The sequence below is a fragment of the Colletotrichum gloeosporioides genome (genome assembly GCF_011800055.1).
Source record: "Colletotrichum gloeosporioides strain Lc1 chromosome Unknown consensus_54, whole genome shotgun sequence".
In the NCBI taxonomy this organism is placed as follows: Eukaryota; Fungi; Ascomycota; class Sordariomycetes; order Glomerellales; family Glomerellaceae; genus Colletotrichum; species Colletotrichum gloeosporioides.
The window spans coordinates 178225-200582 of record NW_025544699.1 but is presented as its reverse complement, the minus strand read 5'-3'; the positions used below and the strand labels follow the sequence as shown (position 1 = coordinate 200582).

Genomic DNA, 22358 nt, shown 5'->3' with positions numbered 1-22358 from the left:
GGGTCGCGATGGGCTCTGGCAGATGTGGACTCAGAGCGACTCCTCGAGACTGCGTAGCAGTAGAAGAAGGGCAACCGGATGTATTCCGCGCTGCGAAGGGTGTGGAGTAGGGTCGCAGGGAGGGATCTCTTTGGCCAACTCGGAGCGGGCGCAAAGAAGAACAGGCGCAGAGACGATTTCCCGCAGGTTTCCGCAGACGTCTGTGGCAAGTGTCGGGAAGCAGAAGCAATAGCGCAATGCAATCAGGGCGGGGAGTGTGTAGCGGAGGTCGAGGTCTCGTAAGGTTACGATAAACTGGAAGGCGCCGTCAGCTTTTGGTGGTTTAGGGAATGGAAGGATCGCATTGGTCGACAACCGGAGACGCCCAAGCATAGAAGTCACAACTCACCGACGGGTCTGGTGGTGGTACTTTTTTTCGCCTTTGCCAATGTTAGATTAGGCGCGAAGGAAGTGAATGGAAACGCAGAGCGACCAAGCCACGGATTACTCAACGCTGTCGGAGGTGCCGTAAGACGAGTGAAGACGTGCAGCGCAGAGAGAGACGTCTCGGGAGGCAAAGGACGAGGGCGGAGGCGAGAGGTGAGGAATGGTATGGTGAGGTATGGAGGGGAAGAGGTGAAGTTGCTCTGCTATCGCTCCGCAGACGAAAAGATTCGATAGAATCATCGGATACAAGCATCAGCAAGTGGAAGCATCTGATCAGCGATGGGTGACAGGGGGGGTCCGGTTCGCTGCGCCGTAAGGGCCCAAGGAGGTACGTAAGGGGGGTTGCTGAGGCGGGCGGAAGTTCTTTCTACAGAAGCAGAGCAGTTTGAGGTACCGCCACTTTGCTCATCTACAGACTGCTCATCCGGTTCCAAGAGGGGATTCAAGGTGCTGATCTGCGTCGATACGACCAGTGCTTTAGGCTCTTGGTAGGCCGCCCGTCTTACGCAGCAACGCGCCGTCGGCTGGTGCCTGCGCTGGCTACGCTACTATGATAGAAAAGGACGCTAGAGTGCGACGCTGTTGGTGATCCAATGGTGGGGGATCGTGGCCCTGTATCCGTCCGTACCTACGAATACCGGCATAAATACAGACTCGCAAATACTGCGGATCGACTTGACGGGACACAGCACACGGGCAGCGAGCCGCCCCATGCTTTGCTCGGCCCCGGGGCATTCCCAGCTAGAGCCCCTCGTTTTTGGACAGCCCACCCACGGCAACTTGGCCATGAACCCTGAATTCTAGCGGCTATTGAGCCTTGTCTGGACCTGCGACGGACTTAATGGAGTTAAGAGTGGATCATCTGTCAGTCCAATATCAAGATCAGTTTTCTCTTCGATTTGACGTCGCCCGTGTTAGAGATTCCAGAGGGGAGACCGTAGAGTCATGGGATATCGGACGAGCCCAGGCAGCCGGCAAGACAGGATGAAGAGGCTCGCAGCACCCTGCATATATGCTGGTGGTGGCGGCCGTGTGGGTGCCAGGTGGTTGTTGCCGCCGTATTTGCGTGCCGGTGCAATGTCGATTCTGAATCCTTCCACTTACACGCACGGCACGCACCCCAGGGCCATCGAGACACAAAAGGGCCTTCTGTGGTCATTTGCGCCCCACGCGGATTTCATGAGGGGATTCTGGAAGAATCATTAGACGCGGCTCTCTCTCTCTCTCTCTCTCTTTCATTCGTTATCGCAAGGTCTAAAATGTTAGTCGAGATGGTGACGCGACTCAGTGTCTTCCTAAGTCGCAGTTCCAGTCCGCCCATTCAGGGCAATATTCGGCGGTATCAGAGGCACCAAAGCGATGACGAAAGCGGGGTGGCTTGGAGGGCTCAAAGTCAAACAATCTGGTGCTAGCCATCCAGCACGAGGAGGCATGGCATGGCATTGTTGGCAGGGGCTCTGGAGTGTGAAAGGACGACAGATCCCCGCAAGGCCTAGCGCCCCGGTAAGAGCACCCGCAGGCCGGTGCGTCGTCGTTCCCTCCCGACGTACGGGATACGGTGGCAGGTGCAGCAACTGAAGGGCAAGGGGAACCGCAGCCAAATCCTGCCCCATTTGATGAATTACTTCCTCAGTGCTCCAATCAGCGCCCAGTTTCACCCACAGCAGCCGCACTCCAACTCCAACTCCCTCTGCCACCACCACCCACGTCCACCACTAACACCACCCACGTTCAACTCGCAGCTTCAACATGCACCAAACATGACTGCAGCAACATCATGTCAGTTGCTGACCGAGACTACAACTACACGTCGCTTGCACTTGTTACACAATCAAACGGGCGCGCTTAGAACCGTCAAGAGAACCAACTCCTCTATGCCGATCAACTCGGTGGCTCCGTCGCACCAATCACCCCGTCTCTCTTCCGACAAGGGTGCCATACTTTCATGCAACTTCTTTCGGTCGCTCTCCGTATGACTCACCTGTGGATGACACGGCAGCCTAGGCAAAACTATCATCACAGGTATCGCAGTCAGTCTGGGATTACCTATTGAACCGCTGTACTGAACTATTCCATACCGCCGAAACGAACCTCGTAAGCCGAAGTTGAGCTCTGTCTCTAAGTTCACTGCATTTGTAAGCACAAACCCCGAACACCTGAACCCCGTCTGGCGATGCATTTCAAAGCTACCAGCAACGACATCATCGTGCTCCCGCCAAAGCTGCGGTGTCACGCACACTTCACTCTGGAAAGTGGTCTGTCTGTCTGAATCCTCGCCACCGGCGCTTCTCCCTGTCCCATGGGGAAGCCCTCCCGCCACCACAGTCCACCGGGTCGAACGGGTCTTTCCGACATGGATTCTTCCCTCAACCTCCGGTTGGACGACGCTTACCCAGTCGTTGAACAGATCCCAGAAGTCTATTCGGACCTCTCCAACTGCTCCCTTGTATCCTCAAAGAGGATCTCCCACGCTCCGTCGCGGATGGTGGACGACCCTCCGACTGGCGACCAACCCCAAGGTGCACCTAGTCCCCTGGCAAACCACGCTACCGGCACCAAAGCCAGCGAATTCTGTCCCTTCTGTCAGCGCTAGGCTTGTAAAGTGCTCGGGTCTTACCGAATCGCAGAGCCAATTCCCCGGGCCTTGTCCACGCGCCTCCTAGGCGTTCCTCAGTGTGAAGCACAGCTCTCGGCAGTCCTCAAATAGAGGCCCTCGCCCGACAACATGAAAAGCTTGACCTGAACGTTCGGAAAACCTCCGCTCCAAGTGTCGATTGACGTGCGCCCGCAGCACCGCATTACAAAAGTTCCGCTAGTTGCAACGGCCGTACTGACATGTGCTGTTTGTGCGTTCGCATGAGCGTGCCTCGAGGTGTTCTGTGGCAGTTGTAATCTCACAACAGCCGTTCACCAAAGTGCTCAACTAATAGGAAAAGTCAAGCCAGAATCCAGTCTCGGCAACAGGACATGATTTCACGCTTGGACAGCACGCCATACGATTCACCATGAAGTCTACTGATCCGCTCAGGTTGATTCTCTTCCCAGAAACACGAATCACTGGACTAGATACCAAGTCTCATGTAACAAACCTCGATATCCCAGCTCGGTCCCGATAAGAGCAGTTCTCGCCGAACATTTTTGACAGTCTTGCGAAGAACAAAGCTAGGGCATGCACCACCAGCTGTGATTACAGATGAGTTGTTTGAACCTGAATCCTATCAGTCTATGCACCCTTGGCATCCTTAGTGAAGGATCAGAAACGCACAGGGCGAATCAGCGTTGACATTATCTCTTGAGTGAAGTAGCCAGCGGCTATTTGGAATCTTGTTATTCACCTCGTACTGTCCCTTGAAGTCTCTTTCATATGGCCAGTGGTATGAGTTCTTCGGCTTTTGCTGCTTTTACAAGCTGCGCTCCGCAACATGCCCACCAAATTCTCTGGTATTGAGCCATCACCATATACCTGAGAGTTGTTTGGTCACGAGGAACAATAAGGTGAGACTGGCTCAACAGTTTCATGAATTCATAACTTCAGTCTATGTAGCTCGTCATCTACTCGTGCCTCATTCTCGTAATTCATTATTGCCCAACTTTGACAAACTCAAGGGGAAGATAAAACCAAACGCAACCAGCCCAGTATGCAACAACGCCTCTAATGCCAGAGAAAAGGGAGAGAAGACCAAGAAAAACTTCCACGATAAGAGCGCCTCTGAGAACGATCAAGCGCCCCTGATGTTGGCATACTGACTCCCGGGATAACTCAGCAAGTTCTGCGTCGAGTCCAGCGAGCCCATCCGTCCAGCGACGGCGGCGACGAGGCTTCCATCCCCCTTCTTATCACCCGCCGCCTCCCAGAAGACGGCGCCGCCGAGGCTTTTGCTCTTCATGTAATCCGTCTTGTAGTTGGCGCTCTGCACGTTGTCGTAAGACACGAGCTCCCGCGAGCTCGAGTCGTAGCTGTACAGCGCGCCAACCTTCTCGTCAAATATCTCCTTGGCGCCCGCGCGCGGGAGGGCGTTGTAGTGCCAGACGCCCTTCTCGATGGAGCCCGCGCCGACACCGCTGTAGGGCAGGCCGATGCCGTCGGTGTTGAGGAACGAGCGGCCGTAAAGGGGCATGCCGAGGACGATCTTGCTGGAGCGGATGCCCTGGGCGAGGTAGTACGTCAGGGCGACCTCGGTGCTGAACTTGGTGGCGAGCGGGGTGAACGGGTTGAAGTAGACGTTGGCCTGGTGGCCCGTCGTGGTGTCCCATGAGCCGGCGTAGTCGTAGGCCATGAGATGCCAGGCGTCGACGTAGGCGTCCATGCCGCGGAGGTCCATCTGCTGGTAGTGCGAGGGCCCCGCGGGGCAGGCGACGGTGAGGACGAAGTGGTAGCCGGGCGCGCTCTTGGCGGCGTAGGCGTCGAGGGCCTCCCGGCAGGCCTTGAGTAAGGCGACGAAGTTAGCTGCCTCGGTGGAGGATGATGGATACTCCCAGTCGATGTCAATGCCGTCGAAGCCCCAGTCGGCCATGAGCTTGACGGCGGAGGAGGCGAAGGTCTGGCGGCCGGCGGCGGTGGCGGCGACGGGGACGAACTTGGGGGACCAGGTCCAGCCGCCGATGGAGAGGACGACTTTCAGCTTGCGATTCTTCTTCTTGAGGGCGTAGATTTGGCCGACGCAGCCGTTGGCGTTTCCCGTGGTGCTGGTGTCGCCGGGGTAGAGCTTCTGCGTGTCTGAATAGGGGTCGGATGAGATGCTGGGGCTTGTTAGTCTAGTCACGGGGGTTATGTGGCATGATGTTGGAACTAACACTGTACCGTCCGAGGAAATGTCGGCGAAGGAGTAGAGGAGATGGGTGACCTTGTCGGCAGGCAAATCTGATGGTTGGTAGTTGGCGCCGTAGATGCCCCTGAACTGGTCAGCTTGGGAGTCAAAGAGTAGCAGTGACGGGTGACGTACCAGTTTGTGAAGTACAAAACATTTCTGAAGCCTGACGCTGGTGATGTTCCTCCACCGCTACCGCCGCTTGCTGGCGGACTAGAGCTTCCTGTGTTTGATGCTGGCGAGGAAGCTACCGGCGTCGGGTTTGAGGGCGCCGTCGGCGGACTTGAGGATACCGGCCTGTTGGATGGGACTGTCGGTGGACTCGAGGCATTTCCGCCACGCTGTGTTGTTCTAGTGACCACTGTGGACACTGTCACGGTATCTGGATTGCTACAGCCGGCCTGGGAAGGCGAGCTGTTCATCATGGGCACAGCGCCCACGATGCTGAGGAGGAGAGGCAAGACAAGACTCGTTTTGATCATGGTGGCAGATCAGTGTCTGAAACAAGCTGGTGATGACAAGACAAAAAAGAAAAGAAGAAGGGAGAGAACCGAAGCTGCAGAGAAAAGATATAGACTTATTGCGATGAGGCTCTTGAGCCCCTGGGGGTTGGTGACGGGTGAGACGAGACTCTTCATCGTGAGGAATGTGCCTCGTAAGAGGCACTCTTCACCAGCCCCCCGTATGAACCTGCGGCCTGCCAAGGAATGGCGAGGCCTGTTCTGGCTCAGCGATTCTCTCAAGCAAAGTGTTCAGAGATCCACGCGGTAATATGCAAGCCATTAATACTCTCAGGTAGCCCGGCCCAAGACATCGTTCTAGACTGCAACGCCTCGGCATCTTGGGGCTTCTCAAGGTTTGTGACATCCAGAACTACCTGGCCTTGGTCAGAAAGATAAACCAGCATTTTCAGGGATGCCTTCTGCTGTTCACTAGAACTGAGTCAGATCGGGCTTTTTCAATATTGTTCCCAGAATGAACATCGTCCAAACTAAAGAGTAGTGTTCTCCAAGGTGGTACTGTGTTCGTTGGGACAATTTCAAGGTCCAGGGAGTTGCCTCTGGCTGTGAGCGTGTGCCAGTGAACAGCACGGAAATGTACCTTGACAATAACAGACATAAGGCTCCGTTCTGTGAGCTGGCCGGATCTCCAGGTCAGATGTCACCCAAGATAGACCCAAGATGGAAGAGAAGAGGTTGAGGTCGGGGTTAACAGACAGGATCCTTCAGTCTTCGTGGTGGCGGTTGGTACCCACTTTTCCAGGTACTGGGACACCCTGAAGAATGAACCCTGCCACAGTGCCACAGCGGGAGCGCCCGGCGCACAGGCGACCTTGGGCCCCAGCTCGCTCCGCTGGGAGCTGCCATCCTGATCCGGCACATTCAATCTCACCACCTTATTGACCAGGTGATTCAGGTCAGCTGGTGTTGCAAATCGAGTCAGTCACCCTTTTGAATAGAGCTGGAAGAACAGGGCAAATGTTTGGTAACATGAAGGTAGATTGAGGGGACAGGAAGCTGAGAGCTTCAAGTCCACTTACACAGCTAGACGTAATTGCGCCACTCCCGGGCACGATGTCTTAGCTGACAATGGCGCACATTGTCAACGCTGAAATTACTTCTATTCTACTTTCACTGGTTGATTTATGATCAATTTATCCTCAACAGTTCCTAAATGTCGAGTCAAATCCCTCAGGGCGGAACATGGAATATTGAAACCTCGAGCAATTCAGCAACTATTTCCAGATTACAAAACAAAACTTGTATGCAAGCCGTGAAACATGTCATGAACCGTCACTCACAACTTCCCATCAATCTCTCGCCCCTTTCAGCTCATCTTTGGACGCAACACTAACCGCAGGTCTAGAGCACGTCAGCAATGCCCCCCGAACACCAACCGCTGATTTTACATTGTTTCCGTCAATTCTTTACCTCCAAGCCCAGGCGACGTCGAACCCGGCGTTACAACCTCCCCTTCCACCCCATCGGCAGCTTTCCCCTCGAACCCCATCAACGCAGTGGGCATCAGAGCAAAAGCCCCAAGCAGCCCGGCAGACGCGAGCCATGCCGTGCCGTCAGTCTCCCGTATCCAGTCCCCGTAGCCCTCCTCGTACAACACGAGCCCCAGCAGCGCCTCGGCCGCGAACAAGAGGAACGCGGCCAGCCCGCCGATGGCGAGCCTAAACCACGCCACGCGCGGGATCTCATAGGCAACGACGACATAGCGGGCCCAGACGACCCCGACTATTGCCTGTAGCGGGATGAGCATAAGCTCCGCTTCTGACGTCGTGAGGTGCTGCTTGGACGCGGGTAGCAGCAGCTCTGGGTATTTGCAGATTACCCATGAAAGGAGCGCGCTCGTCGAGAAGGTGAGGAGGAAATAAGTCCAAGCGATGCGGACGACGAAGAAGGCGAGCGCCACGTCCCAGAGTATCTCAATCACCGAGTCCGTTGTCTCGAACAGGTAGTGGCCTGTCATGTTGGTTCAAGGTATGCTTGCGATGAAATTTTTGGTGTGACTGGTGATGTTAAGTTTATTGCTATCAGTATAATGCAGTCTCTAGGAACAGACGCTGTTCCCATTATATGTAGACATTCTTGCTCACGCAATTTATTTGCAGTGCTCTTGTGATATGGCTGTGCTGAAGACGGCCAGATGTGTGGGGTGATCGTGGAGTGATGACCGGGGAGCTGCGGGATGATGCACCCCAAACGCACGAGGTAACCTTGTTCGCGCATGCCGCGAGGGCGCAAACGTTGCCAAGCAACAAGCAGGCAGCCTCTCGTGCGGCTTTGCGCGGCCATAACTCGACATATGCGAGTTCGCGATGTATCTCGCGGGTTGTGGGTGGTGTTTGGGGGGCAGAGGGTAAGGGGGGGATGAAGTGTATTTTGGGGGTATCGTGTCTCCGTGTAATGGGGCCTTCCTCTTGCGTTCCGCCTTCTAAACTAATAAACCAAAGGGATTCGTTCTTCTGATTCTAAATTCCAGTCTTCTCCAACTTCTTGGCCAGGTCGTCCACCTCCTTATCCTTGAGCTGGACGGTAGGCTGCTCCTGAGCCTCCTCGGCCTCCTTGACGAGGATCTCGGCCCTCTTCTCGGGCTCGAGCTCCTCCTCCTCATCCGACTCTTCTTCCTCCTCCTCGTCGGAATCCTCCTCTTCCAGGTCGCTGAGGCTGTCAAGACCCCATGCGTCCTCGTCGATAATGTCACCACCGAGCTTCTCCTTGCGCTCCTCGAGAAGCTCACGAATGGTGACGACGGAGGGATCTTCCTCTTCGAACTTGTTACCGTTCAGCTCAACCTTCTTCAGAGCAGGCAGAGAGTCGGCAGCGGCACTGGCAATGCCCGTGAGAGCCTTGGCGGTAATGTCGTTAAACTGCAGACGCAGAATCTCGAGCTTGTCCTGATTGCCCTTAGCAAGAGCCTTGGCAACAAGAGCAGTACCCTTGGCAGTCAGATAGGCGTCGTTGAGGCCCAGCTCTTGCAGATGCGCCCAGTTGGGGAGAACGCTGGCGACGGCCTTGGCGCCGGAAAGAGTGAAGGTGTTATCCTGGAGATCGAGAATGCGCAACTCGGTCGCGTGGTTCAGACCCTCGCTGATAAGATGGCTGATCCCCTCTTGACGGATGCCGTTTTGGACCATCTTAATCTCCTTGATCTTGTTGTGGAGGCTGAAGGCCTTGGCCCAGGCCTGCATACTGCCGTTCTCCAGACGGTTGCGGCCGCAGATAACGGTCTCAAGGTCTGGGACCTCCTTGCCCTCCTTTCTAGCCGCCTCTTTCTTCGCGTGCAGCTCAGAGAGCGCATCCGCGACCAAGATACCAGCGTGGGGACCGAGACCATTGTTGTTCAGGTAAAGGTGCTGGAGGGGCACGTGGGCAGCCAGGAAGGCAACGACGGGAGCCTGGGTGTTGATGCCGAAGGCATTGTCGTTAAGGTTAATCGTGTTGAGCTTTGGAAGGTTCAGGATGGACGTCAGGAGGGAGGAGAGGGCCTCGGGAATCTCGCTCAGGAGACGTCCAGTGAAGATGTCGGAAAGGTCAGCGGACTGGTGTTGGTCTCGTCAGCATGCGCAGTTACAATAGCGGAGGACTGGTGAACTCACTTGGAGGTTCTTCTTGGTGGCCAAGACCTCTCCGAGAAGCTTGCAAGCGCCGACTCCCAAAGTGTTTCCAAGGAACTTGACTTCCTCCACATCGGTAGAGCGCAACTCGGCAATGTGGGGCTCGAGGTCAGCAGCAGTGTCGAGCTTAAGACCCTTTCCCTCAAGGGAGAACACCTTGCGCGTGGTCGCCATGATTATTTCGGTGCAAAGAGGACTGTTTTGGAGTGCTAGGAGCAAGGAGGCAGCAAATGCGCAAAATGAGTGTCTGTCTGGGTTGTGATGGTGGGGGAGGGGCATAAACAAAATAATGAAGGATTTCGAGACCCCAACTTACAGGGGGTGTGCCTGGGCTGCGTCGTGGGTGCCTGGCAGCTGAGTGTCTGGCACTGGCAAGGGGAAGTCTGCCACCTGAGACACAGCTGGCAGAGTCGCCCCGGAAATTCACAGCTGGGAAGGACTGGACCCACTGGGTGAGCTCCGTGAGCCACGGTCGTCGCGATCCAGGTGCAGGCGCAAACACCATTAAGGTTGTCAGGAGCACCCTTTCGACTGACGTGACTTTTCTCTAGCAATTGCTTTGGTGCTGGACTTTTTCCATCTCTGCACGAGCAGCTTTGTCTTTTGCTGCAAGTTTCAATTTGACCAGCACAACTACAAGGAACGCAGTTCATCTTCTTCACCTTAAAATTAATCTCACGCGGCCATCACATACCACTTGGTACTGTTTTCTGCATCCTTCGAAAGAGCTTTTTTGGCATCAAACAGCACACAATGGCGCGCCATTCTACACCGCCCGAGTCGCCTCTTTCCTCTATGGATAACACGGACGCTTCCGACAACGAAGCTCACGATTACGAGGATGAATCCCTTCTCCGACCTTCTAAGCGACAGAGACTAGGAGCAACCTCAACGACATCCCCTGCGCCTGCACCAGTCCAGGAGCCTGAGCCCGAGCATGAACCCGAAGCCGAGGCTGACCCTCTTGAGGGCCTCTCGGACGTCTCTTCGGATACATCTGGTGATATTCCCAGCTCTCCCATCAACGCTAGACTCGACGAAGAAGACTTTCAAGAACAGGTCACTTTCTGCGCATGGGAAGGCTGCGACGCGGGTGACCTCGGCAACATGGACAAATTGGTCGAGCATATCCACAACGACCATATTGAGAGTCGTCAGAAGAAGTATACCTGCGAATGGAATGGATGCAACAGAAAGAGCATGGCCCACGCAAGTGGCTACGCGTTGAAGGCACACATGCGCTCCCATACCAGGGAGAAACCCTTCTACTGCTACCTCCCAGGTACGTTCATCTTGTCGAATGCCATACAGACCATCGACTGACTTGACAATAGAATGCGATCGCTCGTTCACTAGATCGGATGCCCTGGCGAAGCACATGCGAACCGTTCACGAGACAGAAGCCCTTCGTCCCTCCGACCCTGTACCCAAATCGATGCAGGCAGGTCCCACAGGCAAGGGCAAGCTCAAGATTATTCTGAAGACTCCCCAATCACATGCCGCCGGCCAAGACGATGCCATTGATGACGGTGCAGACGATGATGAGCTTTCGGCCGATCTGTTCACACCAATGACTGAGGAACTCGGCTTCACCAAGCATGAGCTGGACATGCCTCTCGAAAGGCTCTACACGCTTTGCAGACATCAAGTCAAGTGGGCGCAAGAAGAAACAGCGAATCTTGCAGAAGAGGTCAAGTACTGGGAAGAGCAGTACAAGGAACAGTGGAGAGAGAAAGAGGTCCTGCTGTCCCAAGTTGTCCAGAGCGAGGTCGACTGGCACAAGCGCAAAGCGGCGGTGCTTTCCGGGGCCGCAGATGTACAGCTTTCAGGAGTCATTGAGAGTCAGGAGACAGCTGCTACAAACGGCGATGGCGGAGAATCTCGTAAAGCATCACCGGCCGAAGAGCCGCTGGCGAACGGAACCAAGTCCGAAGTCGCAGCAACCAGCTAGAACCACCAATGCACTTCAAAGAGTCACCTGGACGGCTCATATGAGGGGAAGTATGGAAGCAAGGGCAATGATGAGGCTGACGAGGCTCCAGATGAGAGCGCTGACGAGGAGATGGGCAAATTTCGAGGAATCTCTCTGGGCATGGGCGAGCGGAAGGTTCCCAAGAGACCCGTCACACCAGAGAACAAGAGCACGCAAACGGTTCTAAGCCATTTCGTCCGACGAAGGCACGGACCGGTTATCAGGACCTGCGATGGCTGCAGAAGATCAAAAAGACGGTGTTATTTCGCCCCCGACGCCGATGCTTGCACTAAGTGTGCCCAGCGCGATAGGGCATGCAACCGAGTTTGACGCCTGACCACCGCGCGATGAGATATACACACCCAAAGACGCCCCCTCCCTTATCTCATAGATGTTTGTTAAGGTCTACGGAAGAATGATACGGCGGATTCTAAGGTTCTGTACGCACGAAGATGGGGATATGAAGATGCCTGCGGTCAGTCGATAAGGAAACCAGACACGTGGGCCAGAGAGGTCTAGTTTGGTTGTTAAGTAGTTCCTCTGAGAACAAAGAGAGCAACGTACATGCTCGTTGCGCCTCTCCGAGTGGGATTGGGTGTCTGCCGGGAATGGGGTTTGCGGGCTAAGAAAGGGGCGTTTGGCGTATTGTACAATAGAAGAACCGTTTACATTTTGAGTGAACAGGCAGTAGTTTGCTATCTGCACATGGTGCCTGCATGGCTACCATTGAAGGCAATATCTGCGTGACGGGTCCCTCGATTTGATATGAACTCACTGCATCGAGCAAAGGTTATACATCAGGTCTAGGTGTATGCAGCATCCTAGGTCTCTCACTTGTTCCGCAGGGTTTTCTCTGCAGCGAGCCACATACGAACGCTGTCAAAAGATGCGATAAATTTCCCTACAGGCCCTTCTTTTTCGACTTGTACGACTCGGCGTTCTTGAAAGGGAACGAGCTCGTGTCCTTGTCGTAGCCCTTCTTGCTCCGGCGCGACTTGTCGCCGGCGAACATGAGGCAGTACAGTCCGAACACGGCAAAGACGGTGCTGCCCAGGCAGCCCAGGACGAAGGCCGTCTGGTCCGATCTCAGGTACCGGCTGTAGCAGTAGAAGGCGGCAGAGGCGTGGTGAAGGGATGTGAGGACCACTGCGGCGTTGGCGTACGGTGATATCGTTCCTTGGGGTGCTAATTGTGTGTCAGTATCCCATGCATTGGATGGGCTTGGAAATAAGAGGGACTGACTTTGGTCTTCGGATGTCAGGGGAACTGCTCCCGAGAGACACACCACCAAGAGGCCCAGAGTGAGGAGGGCGAAGCCGAGGGATCGGGCAAAGTAGTCCTCGAGAGCTGAGATATTTGATCAGTGCTGGGCTCCTGGAATGGACACGGATAAGGCTTACAGTTAGCAGCGGCCTGGTAGTCATCGGGACGGAGGAGGTTCCCGATGAATCTCGGCCAGATGATGAGCGGGATGGCCTGCATGGAGAGCCAGCCCAGGTTTCCAAAGCTATAGCTTGATACCGCCTGTTGCAGGTCGGGATTAGTAGGTGTTTGTCACCGCGGATGAGTCGTCACTTACGTCCATTATGAATAGGGAGAAACCAGTGCCTCGAATTGAGTGTTGTCAGAACAGTAGCAGTAAGTTTTTACAGATTACATGAAGCTCTCTTGAATATATCAATTGAGGCGACCTCAGCTAACAGCGTACGTATATACCTACTTCCAGCGACGTCATTGGACTGGAGAGACCCGGCCCGGAAGAGGCGCTGCGCGCGCGTCCCCCTCCCCCTGCCAGCCGGTCTCCCAGCTGGGCATGGGGCGAACACGTACAGGACCAGGCTCCCTGTCACCGCGTCGCACCGCGTGAAGAACCCCCCTTGCAATTCTTTCTCTCCCCAGGGGTGCCTCATGCCGGCCGATGCCGCGGGGCTCAACTCCACTAAATTTTTCTTCCCAATCCGCCACCCACAGGGCCGATTTCGCATGCGGGCAATCCAGCGCTGTGACCCGACCGTGACTGCGCTGCACCCACTGTTACGGCGTAGATTCCCCTCCCCCAATCCAGTGGTGGGGGACGGATTTGCAATCACACACTCCGATTCTACCAGTCTCTGCTAATCACCTCCGCCCAATTGCGCATCTCCGGATTCGCTGAGGAATTAGCAAGACGTAAAGACAAAAGACAAGGGGCACCGACGACCCTCTTTGCATTAGCAAGCACATGACAAAAAGCGGCCTCATTCCCATCCTCTCTCTACACTGAATAGGCCTCCTCGTGCGTCACACTTCCAGACCAAGAGAAAATCTACCCCGCGATCTCGACACAACCAACACCTCCTCTTCCACACGATCTCGAACCCGAAGCCGGCGCAATGAGCGCAATCCTCTCCGCAGACGACCTCAACGACTTCATCAGTCCGGGCGTCGCCTGCATCAAACCAATCGAAACCCTCCCAGCCGCGCCGCCCACCCCGCCTCAAGATGCGTCCCTCGAGCACGAAGTAATCCTCGACGGCCAACCCGCCAACAACGGCTCCGCCGCCGCCGCCGCCGCCGCCCCCGCCGAGATCTCCCTGACCGACTGCCTCGCCTGCTCCGGCTGCGTCACCTCCGCCGAGGCCGTGCTCGTGAGCATGCAGTCGCACACCGAGGTCCTCAACACCCTCGACTTCGGCCCCGCGCTGCGCATCGTCGGCCCCGACGAGAGCGGCCAGTTCCGCGTCGACGGCCTCGAGGACGAGAGCAGGCGCCTCTTCGTCGCGAGCGTCTCGCCGCAGACCCGCGCCAGCCTGGCTGCCGCCGTCGGCGGGGGCGCCACCGAGAAGGAGGCCGGACACATGCTGGACGGGCTCCTCAGCGGGCCGGAGGGGCTTGCGCGCGGGGGCAAGTGGAATAACGGCTTCACGTGGGTCGTGGACACCAACGTCGCGCGCGAGGCGTGCCTGGTCCTCGGCGCGGATGAGGTCCTCGGTGGTGCCGGTGCTGAGAACACTGATGCGCCGGCGTCTTCTGTGACCAAGCCGATCCTCACGTCCTCGTGCCCCGGCTGGGTTTGCTACGCCGAGAAGACGCATCCCTACGTCCTCCCGCACCTGTCGCGGGTGAAGTCGCCACAGGCTTTGATGGGCACGCTACTCAAGACTACGCTGAGCAAGAAGCTCGGGATCCCGCCGAGCAGGATTTGGCACCTGGCGGTCATGCCGTGCTTCGACAAGAAGCTGGAGGCCAGTCGCGAGGAGCTAACGGACACGGTGTGGGCGGGAGACGGCAAACCAGGGCGCGGGGTTCGCGACGTCGACTGTGTCATCACAAGCAAGGAGGTTCTGATGCTCGCGGAATCAAGAGGCTTCAATTTCTTTGACCTCCCCCGGAGTAACCCCAACCTCCAACGCGCAACTTTCCCTGACGCCCGCCTGGATAAGTTCCTTTTCCCGCGGCATGCGGCCCACCGCTCCTCTCAGGCGGCGGGCTCGTCAGGCGGTAACCTCTATTTTACTCTCCAAACGGTGGCTTCCAAGCACCCCAACTCCCAAATCCAAACAATCCGTGGGCGCAACGCCGACGTTATTGAGTACATCGTCGCATCCTCCACAGGAGACCCGATTTTCAAGGCCGCCAGGTATTACGGCTTCCGTAATATCCAAAATCTGGTGCGCAAACTGAAGCCAGCGCGACCGTCTCGTTTGCCTGGCGGCAAAGCATTCGGTGCCGCAAGGCGACCCAATGGCAAGCCTGCGGCCCTCGAGTACGCCTATGTCGAGGTGATGGCCTGCCCTGGCGGCTGTACCAACGGTGGTGGTCAGATCAAGGTTGACGATCCTATCATCGTCGAGCGCAAGGGCTTTGCGACTAAGCCCGGTCCGCTGGAGCAAAAGGACTTCCTTGCCGAGGTTGATGAAGCTTACTTCTCGGCCGAGGACTCAGACGGCGAAGAGGTCATCTCTCAAAGTGGTGAGAGCCGAGCAGATATTGTCGATGGAATTTCGCCTTCTTACATTCGAGATACCCTGGCGCATTGGGCGGGCATTACTGGCATAGACTTGGGTAGACTGGCGCTCACCACGTATCGCGAGGTGATTAGCGACGTAGGCAAGGACAAGACGACCGAGACGGAGCGCGTCATCCAGTTGGCGGGCAAGATTGGCGGAGGCTGGTAGATTTGTCGTCTTAGCATAGTAATTCAACCTTCTCTCGTGCCTCTGTTGGCAAAGCCAAAACCTCCTCTTCCACTCCCGTCCGGCCCGCGCGGTGCTCTGATCGCTTGTCGTGGTTGGTCGTCGTCCCTAGGTGTCGACCGTCCAGACTGGTGACCAGAATCTCCTCCACGTTTCTGCAAGGAGACGCCTCCTCTGGGGGAGAAATTGGGGTCGTAGAGCTCGCGGCCGCTCTCAGATCGGCCCACGTCAGGCCTACTGACGGGTCGTCTGTCTTCCTGCCTGCTCGAGTTTCCTCTGTGACCACCTCCACGGCCACGGCCCCTGCCGCGCTGGCTGCCTCTGCTACCATCGCCCGGCCCTCTAGGCGGCGTGACGGTCCCTGGGCTCGAGGCGCCAGAGGAAGGGTTCGACTCCCCAAAAATCTTTGCGCGGGCCTCCTCGTATCGACGCTGCTTCTCCTCGAGTTCGCGCTGTTGCTTCGCCCTAATTTCTTCCGGCGAGAGCTGTGGCTTCCTCTCGGCTGCCTTGTCGTCGTCGTCATCGGCAAGGGAGAGCTGGGAGAGGCCAGTGACGGGGTCGCGCCGTGCGATCATTTGCGGTGCGGGCTTGCGGCTGAGGACCTTGACCTGGGGCTTGAAGCCGGTAGCCAGCGGGACTGAAGGCTGAGAATCGATGAAGTGTAGGGGTGCTGGAGTGTCGCTGTTAGGTGGTGAGGAGGGTTAGCCAGTTGTCCCGCAAGCATTGGGGGCGTGGAAGCGTAAAGGCTCCGTGAACTTGGGCTGGGACGGAGAGAAATATGGCCTGGACAGACGTACGCTTCTTCCCACAACTTGCGATTCGACTCGGCGTGCCGGGCCAGGCGCTCTGCCTTACTGAGCGGGACCTGAGGCTCAGATTGCTGCGGCTGGTCGTCGAGCCTGTCGGCTTGGGTCTCCCAGTCATCCTCCCATGCGTTGGAAGCAGCGCCCTTCTTGACCATCCTTGCGGCTCGTACGCTGGTGCCGTATAACTGTGAGATGCCGTCGAAATGTCGCGGGCCGCCTTGGGAAGATAGAGGCTTGCAAGGTGGTCAGGGAGAGGAGAGAAGCTTGGGTAGACCGTGAGAAGGCAAATCGTTTGAGAGCTAATGTGGCAGCATTGGTATACTCTCGAGGTTAAGGGTGGCTGAGAGGAAAGACGTCAAGGTGTCTGACGTTTGATGTAGGGTCCGACGCGGAAAAAGGTAGGATGAAGTTGACGGGCTCCCCTTGGCTCGGCGGTTCCTTGAACGGAGTCGTTATTTTTTTTCTTTGGGCTAACTTGACCGCGGAGATGGACCCAACAGAAACTTGTGTACACACAGCCAGTTTCGCTTGGTGGGAAGTACCTGCGAAGTTCCCTCTCCAGGGAACTGTGTGGAGGGGCAGTTGCAAGGGTGGGCGTCAGCAGGCGCTGCATCGGATCTTGGAAACACCCTGGAATGGTGGGGTTGCCCGGGCCCGTGTCTGGCTGTGTCTGTGTGACGAGAACGACGTCCCCCATTCCACTCATTCGCAATGACTTCGGCAAGCTTACTCTGGACTGCATAAGCAGGGCGGAGACTCATCTACTACCCCGACACGGCCTTGGGTGGTGCGATATAGTTATCGATTCTTGTTTGACGGCCTTTTCTCTAAACGATTGTGCATTCACTCATCTGTCTCTTGAAGCTTCCCATATCTCAGAAACAAACAGGTCTGGGCATCCTCCTCTTGGCGCAGGACGATCGCCGAATCGGGCAGTGAGTGAGCGAGCACGGTAAAGTAAGCATTCCATTCAAACTCCTGGTAATCATATGTTGGCAATAGTCTAATGGATGGTTGCGAGGAAGGATTCCATCCATCGGGGTATATACAACAAGGAACATGGCAGCCACCTCCGCGATCCAGACCCCTGGGCCGGAGGCGGGAGGCAGCGCCGGGGACGAGAAGGCCGCCAACTGGAACAACAAGAAGTTCAGGGATGAGTGCGAGTCCGTCAAGGCGAAGCTCGTCGACCAGCGCTTCGATCCCAGTGAGTAGCAGCCTTCCTAGTGGGCGCTGGCTCCATGCAGGAGACGTGATGCACGTGTTTGGCGCTCATGACTGAATGATGCTGACCTCTCATGGCAGAGCACTTCCCCGATCCTTTGCTCTCTAGAAAGACGCCCGATGTCCGGAACAACCCCACGTCTTCGCCAGAGTTTGAGAGGAAGATTGACCAGATACTTGGAGAGCGCAGGGCACAAATTCTTTAACAAACACTAGGGGCGAGCTCACATCAACTTCACAATAAAGCAACATCTTTGGTTTCCAATCTTTGATTTCCGTATCCTATATCATTTCGACCCACAACCCGTCTGGGCTGTGCCTGTGGCTTGTCGACGTCCAAATCAAAAGAGTGATTGACGGGGGAAAATTTCGACCTGTAAAGACAGACTGGTATCCTAAACACCTCTTTGCTCTCAAGGGTGTGCTTCTCAAGGTCGTGCTCATAAACAATTTCCAAAAGGGTCTCCGGTCTGACCTGCAACTCCGTGGGTATCTCAAACGCCTTTCCTATGCCTCCATCTATACCAACCAGCGCCGAAGCGAGCGCCAGTACAACGAACAGTTTCGATAACTCCACCAATGATACTCCTACAGCCCCCGCGGTCTTCATCAAATGCCCGGCCCATTGATGCCATGCCGAATCACTTGCGGCGGATGAAGACGATGCGGGGTTCGGATTTCTAGACCCGGTTGACCTTCATGTAGGTGCCATTGCTGAGCTTCTGCCAGCGGAAGGTCGCGGTGTGGAGGATGATCTTGGGTTTCTTGAGCACATCGGTCTTCTGGTAGATGCCGTCGCCGACCTTGTTCCAACGAAAAGTCTCTCCGTGGAGAATGATCTTGGGGTTGACGAGGAACTTGACGTCCTCGGGAGGGGGGGTGCACGGTGTCACCTGGGCAAGGTCGCCGGTGCCGGGGGTGGTTGTGGCCGTCGTGGTGGTTGTGGCCCTGGTCTCGTCCTCCAGCTTGGTGGTTGACAGCTCGTCGTCAGAGTCAGACACGTCGGAGCTGGGAGGGGTAAATGGGAAGGCCCATTCCTCAAGGGCCTCAAGGTACCGAGAGCGGCGCTCGGCAATAGTACGCTGGGCCTTGGTGGTTGAAATCTCGGAGTCAGAGACGTCGGAGCTGGGAGGGGTAGTTATGAGGGCCTCGAAGGCCTCAAGGGCCTCAAGGTATCGAGAGCGGCGCTTGGCAATTTTGTGCTCGAGCTTGGTGGTATTCTGGGCCTTGGTGACGCGCTGTGCCTTGGTGGCGCGCAGGATCTTGGTGTCTATTGCGCTGTTAGCATGAATTGACTTTGAAATGTGATTTGGTTCCTGGTTCCTGAGCGTACCTTGTTTTTTGGAGCCCGAATTCGTGGAGTTGATCTTGGAGGTTTCACGAACGACAGCGTCGTCGCCCGGCTTGGCAGGGTTGTCACCCAACTCGAGGGCCATGGGGGCATTGACAGCGGCCATGTTGGTTGAGATGGTTGTAGCGGCCATCATGATATTTATTGTTGTTTGGAGTGGTTGGGTGTGTTTTGGTGATGTTGTAGACTTGGTTGGGTACGCAATGTAGTTGTGTGTTCGAGAGGAGATAGTTGTCTGTTCCTTGTGCCTGAACTGTGCCTGCGGATGTGTCCGATTGGATTTTTGTGATGGATAGGAAGGATGAATTGACTCTTCGGTTCCTGGATTGATCGTGCTATTAAATAGGTATGTTACTGATTGGAAAATTGTTTTGTTTGCATTTCGGAGATTCCTCTGGCATCAAGGTGGTGTTGAGAGGCTGTAAATGTCCTTCAAAAGGGTGCATACAACCAGCAGTTGACCAAACTCAGTTCGACTGATTCACCGAAATATGTGTCACCTCGTAGCTAGATTTTTTAGCCTGTAAGTAGAATTCAGACGAAAGGTAGTTGATGTCCAGGTATTGGACTGAATGGATGGGAAAGGTGAGATGGACAAGAGGTGGAAGGGCTCAGATTCGGTCGTCCGCACTTCGACATTCACTGGTACTGTCCCAATCGCGACCTCCGGCGCCCAAACAAAGACTTTGTGATTAATCACCACACCTTTGGATCTAAACAAGGTGCTTGTATCTAATGATAGGTTGGCATTATCACTGTAGCCTACACCTCTTTGAGTCTCAGACGAGGATTTCATTCAAGTTTCCACAGAGATTAGCCATTGAAACAAAGGAGTCGAAACCAAACGTATTTCCTCAGGCTTCGAGGATGGCCGCCTTTCTTCCTAGATTCTCTACCATGGTGAAAGGTAGTGTGGCTATGTAGTTTCTCGAGTCACATAGTCGTGTTGTTTTCGGTGGCCTTGACCTAAGTCCAAGTTGACTCTAAGTACTGAAGTCGAAAGACCGCGTACAACTACGCAAGTCTTTACGGTAGTAATAGGTTCTAAACACAGAGCCTCAAAGACCATGCATGGCAGTTGGTTTTACACAGGTTCAATTGTTGCGTTTCATTTGCGTTTCCGTGGCGGCTCTCTCCTCACTTTACGGCTGTAGTTCTATCTGTAACCCACGACTCCAATAGTCAACATATTTCCGAGTGATATTCAACAAGAGCTCATGAAAAACAGTACAGAAATGGATTTACGTCGATGGAATGTAGGACGTCCGGCTGGTCGACGCATTGAAAGGCGTGACTAACTCCCACTGAACTTGCCAGACTCGACTGCATGGCAGCCAAAGGCTTGGATTCACCAAGTTCAATCTAATTTAACAAGACACCACCGGGGTGATTCACAATTAACAAATGGGGCATTGCTGAATGTGACCCATCAGAGCCAGCCGCTGGTACGTCTTCAACTGACCTGTCAAACCACCGAGTCGGCATGTTCATCTTCTGCAGACCCGAGGCAAGACCGAGCTCGGGATTCGTCGCTGAATGCCAAGATATCCCTTTCTGGCAGGTTCGTCTATATCGTGCTCGAGGGATACACATGGCAATGGAGCTACCCCTCATCGGCAGAATGCGGATGGATCGACGCTGGTATTGCGTCTAGGTGCATAGCTTCACAAGCAAGCTGGGGTACCACCCATTGGAGCTTGCCATTTCCCCCAAAGTCCAACAGGTAACCTTGCGGTGCCATATTCGAACCTTGTGTTCTGTGCATGAAGCTTTTTCGAAATTGTCCCCATCAAAATGTTTTCCCCGCTTGAGATTGATTCATTTCTGTTCATGTGAGAGAGGGGGAGCTCGAGACGCACGAAGGGTCGTACGAGAACAAACGAAGGTTCTTCGGCATGTGGTATCCGAGGAGGGGGAGGGTAGTGTGGAAGCTGAGAGGAACTCGGTTCGAAGATTGGACAGTAACCTTCTTCTTGTCAACGGAGGCAGCGCGGGATTGGAGAGTTGCAGATCCGGCGGGTCGGGTCGAGGATTCTTCGGACGAGGATTGCTCGGGGTTGGGGTTGCGAAACATTGACGAGAGACGCGCACTCTTGCGCAGCGAGGTGTGTGTGGTGTGTGGACAGAAGAAACTTTGGGTGTACAGGAGCTGTACAGAAACTGTACAGTAGCACAAGGGGAGCTGCGGTTCGTGCAGTTGTACCTGGCATTGACCAATAAGTATCGGTGACTCACTGCAGAATTGCTGCATTGAGCGGTCTTGTTGGGAACATGTCAACCATGTGCCTCGGGGAGACCAAAACCTTCATGCCTTGGAGACGTCGGTCGTCATTGGACGTTGAAATGAAGTTACCCTGACGCTGCGTGGGCGCATCGCAAGTAGTGATTGTTGACGACCTTGGCCAGGTTCCATGTTTCTTGTGGACTGCTACGTTAGTCGAGCTTGTGGTGTTCAAGCCCGGTTGGAGCCATGGCGTTGAGTCTAATGACTCGTTGACGCAAAACCGCCATGTCTCGAACGCTGGGCTACGTCGGATCGGATGGGGACAGAGTTGGGAAGGCCCCCGTGTTGAGTGGGAGGACGAGGGACGTGGAGAGAGCGGTTGACGTAGTGGATTCCACCAGTTACGTAGCGGCGGGACGGCTGCTCCACAGCAGATGAACGGCGGGGGAGGATTGTCGCTTATTGCACGCCGGCTTCCATCTTGCGCCGTGCGTGGGGGAAATGGCGGAGTTGTAGGTTGGCAACGTCTCTGAATCATGGCGCAGGCATCTTGTTATGCTACGTCAAGCTGCGGTTCGCAGGGCCTCCCAAGTAAGCACGAGGTTGCAATCATTGTGTCGGTACTGATACTTCCATCAGATAGCGGCCCGCAGACAGATCGCTGCAGAGACCAGAGTCGCAAGTTGGAGTATCTAGTCAACCCACGTCGCACGACCTTACGCAGTTACAAGCTGCTGCTGAGCCATACCGCTAGAGGTGGTTGTGTCCGTGTAAAGCCGGACAAGTACGGGGGAAAGAGGCACAGAAACAGCAGAACGTAAGCGCTTGTTCCCGGACTGGCGTGCATCCGTTGAATCTGCAAGTGCTGAGTTGCTTTGCTACATTCGTTGGGGCTGCGCTGTTCGTGTATCCTGATCTAACCTGAACCTCGTCTCTTGGGCGCAAGAGAGTTAGTCAGCTTGAGAATCCTTTTCTTACCTCAGCTGTAGGCCGTGATATGGCGAAGCCGGTCAATTGGTAACCTGTAAAAATGACTGTGTGGTATTGCAGGCATGCCGGCCGGCCGAGCAAGAACATGAACCCCGGATCTTGAAAGTTGATAGGGTAGACTATGTAGCCAATATCGCAGGGGCGCGCTTTCTTTCAAAAGCAAGCTCGTTACCACGAGCAAGGGGGGTAAAATCAGACCGAATTTGGACACGCGAGGACCAAGAGCGGGAACACGGCCAATGGTGTCTGATAGTCG

The 22358-nt window shown here is 55.3% G+C and overlaps 9 protein-coding genes across 9 annotated transcripts; 3 read left to right on the top strand and 6 right to left on the bottom strand.

Moving 5' to 3' along the window:
- Positions 1-4145: 4145 nt before the first annotated feature.
- GCG54_00004567 (Chitinase 1) lies at positions 4146-5716 on the bottom strand (the record flags this gene model as incomplete). The annotated part of the gene is made up of 3 exons (XM_045404615.1): positions 4146-5166; positions 5221-5319; positions 5370-5716. The coding sequence occupies 3 exons, from the start codon at positions 5714-5716 to the stop codon at positions 4146-4148; spliced, it is 1467 nt and encodes a 488-aa protein (XP_045262558.1).
- A 1423-nt stretch (positions 5717-7139) lies between these two features.
- GCG54_00004566 (uncharacterized protein) lies at positions 7140-7712 on the bottom strand (the record flags this gene model as incomplete). The annotated part of the gene is made up of 1 exon (XM_045404614.1): positions 7140-7712. One exon carries the CDS (start codon positions 7710-7712, stop codon positions 7140-7142), a length of 573 nt encoding a protein of 190 aa, XP_045262557.1.
- Positions 7713-8214: 502 nt separating this feature from the next.
- On the bottom strand, positions 8215-9534 carry GCG54_00004565 (Ran GTPase-activating protein 1; the record flags this gene model as incomplete). Its single annotated transcript, XM_045404613.1, has 2 exons — positions 8215-9285; positions 9343-9534. 2 exons carry the CDS (start codon positions 9532-9534, stop codon positions 8215-8217), a joined length of 1263 nt encoding a protein of 420 aa, XP_045262556.1.
- Positions 9535-10113: 579 nt separating this feature from the next.
- Positions 10114-11311, top strand: GCG54_00004564 (INO80 complex subunit 1; the record flags this gene model as incomplete). Its single annotated transcript, XM_045404612.1, has 2 exons — positions 10114-10642; positions 10695-11311. 2 exons carry the CDS (start codon positions 10114-10116, stop codon positions 11309-11311), a joined length of 1146 nt encoding a protein of 381 aa, XP_045262555.1.
- A 922-nt stretch (positions 11312-12233) lies between these two features.
- Positions 12234-12917, bottom strand: GCG54_00004563 (uncharacterized protein; the record flags this gene model as incomplete). The annotated part of the gene is made up of 4 exons (XM_045404611.1): positions 12234-12517; positions 12575-12679; positions 12733-12856; positions 12912-12917. The coding sequence occupies 4 exons, from the start codon at positions 12915-12917 to the stop codon at positions 12234-12236; spliced, it is 519 nt and encodes a 172-aa protein (XP_045262554.1).
- Positions 12918-13704: 787 nt separating this feature from the next.
- On the top strand, positions 13705-15489 carry GCG54_00004562 (Cytosolic Fe-S cluster assembly factor nar-1; the record flags this gene model as incomplete). The annotated part of the gene is made up of 1 exon (XM_045404610.1): positions 13705-15489. The coding sequence occupies one exon, from the start codon at positions 13705-13707 to the stop codon at positions 15487-15489; it is 1785 nt and encodes a 594-aa protein (XP_045262553.1).
- A 23-nt stretch (positions 15490-15512) lies between these two features.
- On the bottom strand, positions 15513-16498 carry GCG54_00004561 (uncharacterized protein; the record flags this gene model as incomplete). Its single annotated transcript, XM_045404609.1, has 2 exons — positions 15513-16188; positions 16305-16498. Coding segments are annotated over 2 exons (870 nt in total), but the record flags the coding sequence as incomplete, so codon positions are not given.
- Positions 16499-17372: 874 nt separating this feature from the next.
- On the top strand, positions 17373-17743 carry GCG54_00004560 (uncharacterized protein; the record flags this gene model as incomplete). Its single annotated transcript, XM_045404608.1, has 2 exons — positions 17373-17520; positions 17619-17743. 2 exons carry the CDS (start codon positions 17373-17375, stop codon positions 17741-17743), a joined length of 273 nt encoding a protein of 90 aa, XP_045262551.1.
- A 474-nt stretch (positions 17744-18217) lies between these two features.
- On the bottom strand, positions 18218-19021 carry GCG54_00004559 (uncharacterized protein; the record flags this gene model as incomplete). Its single annotated transcript, XM_045404607.1, has 2 exons — positions 18218-18807; positions 18871-19021. 2 exons carry the CDS (start codon positions 19019-19021, stop codon positions 18218-18220), a joined length of 741 nt encoding a protein of 246 aa, XP_045262550.1.
- Between the last annotated feature and the right edge of the window lie 3337 nt (positions 19022-22358).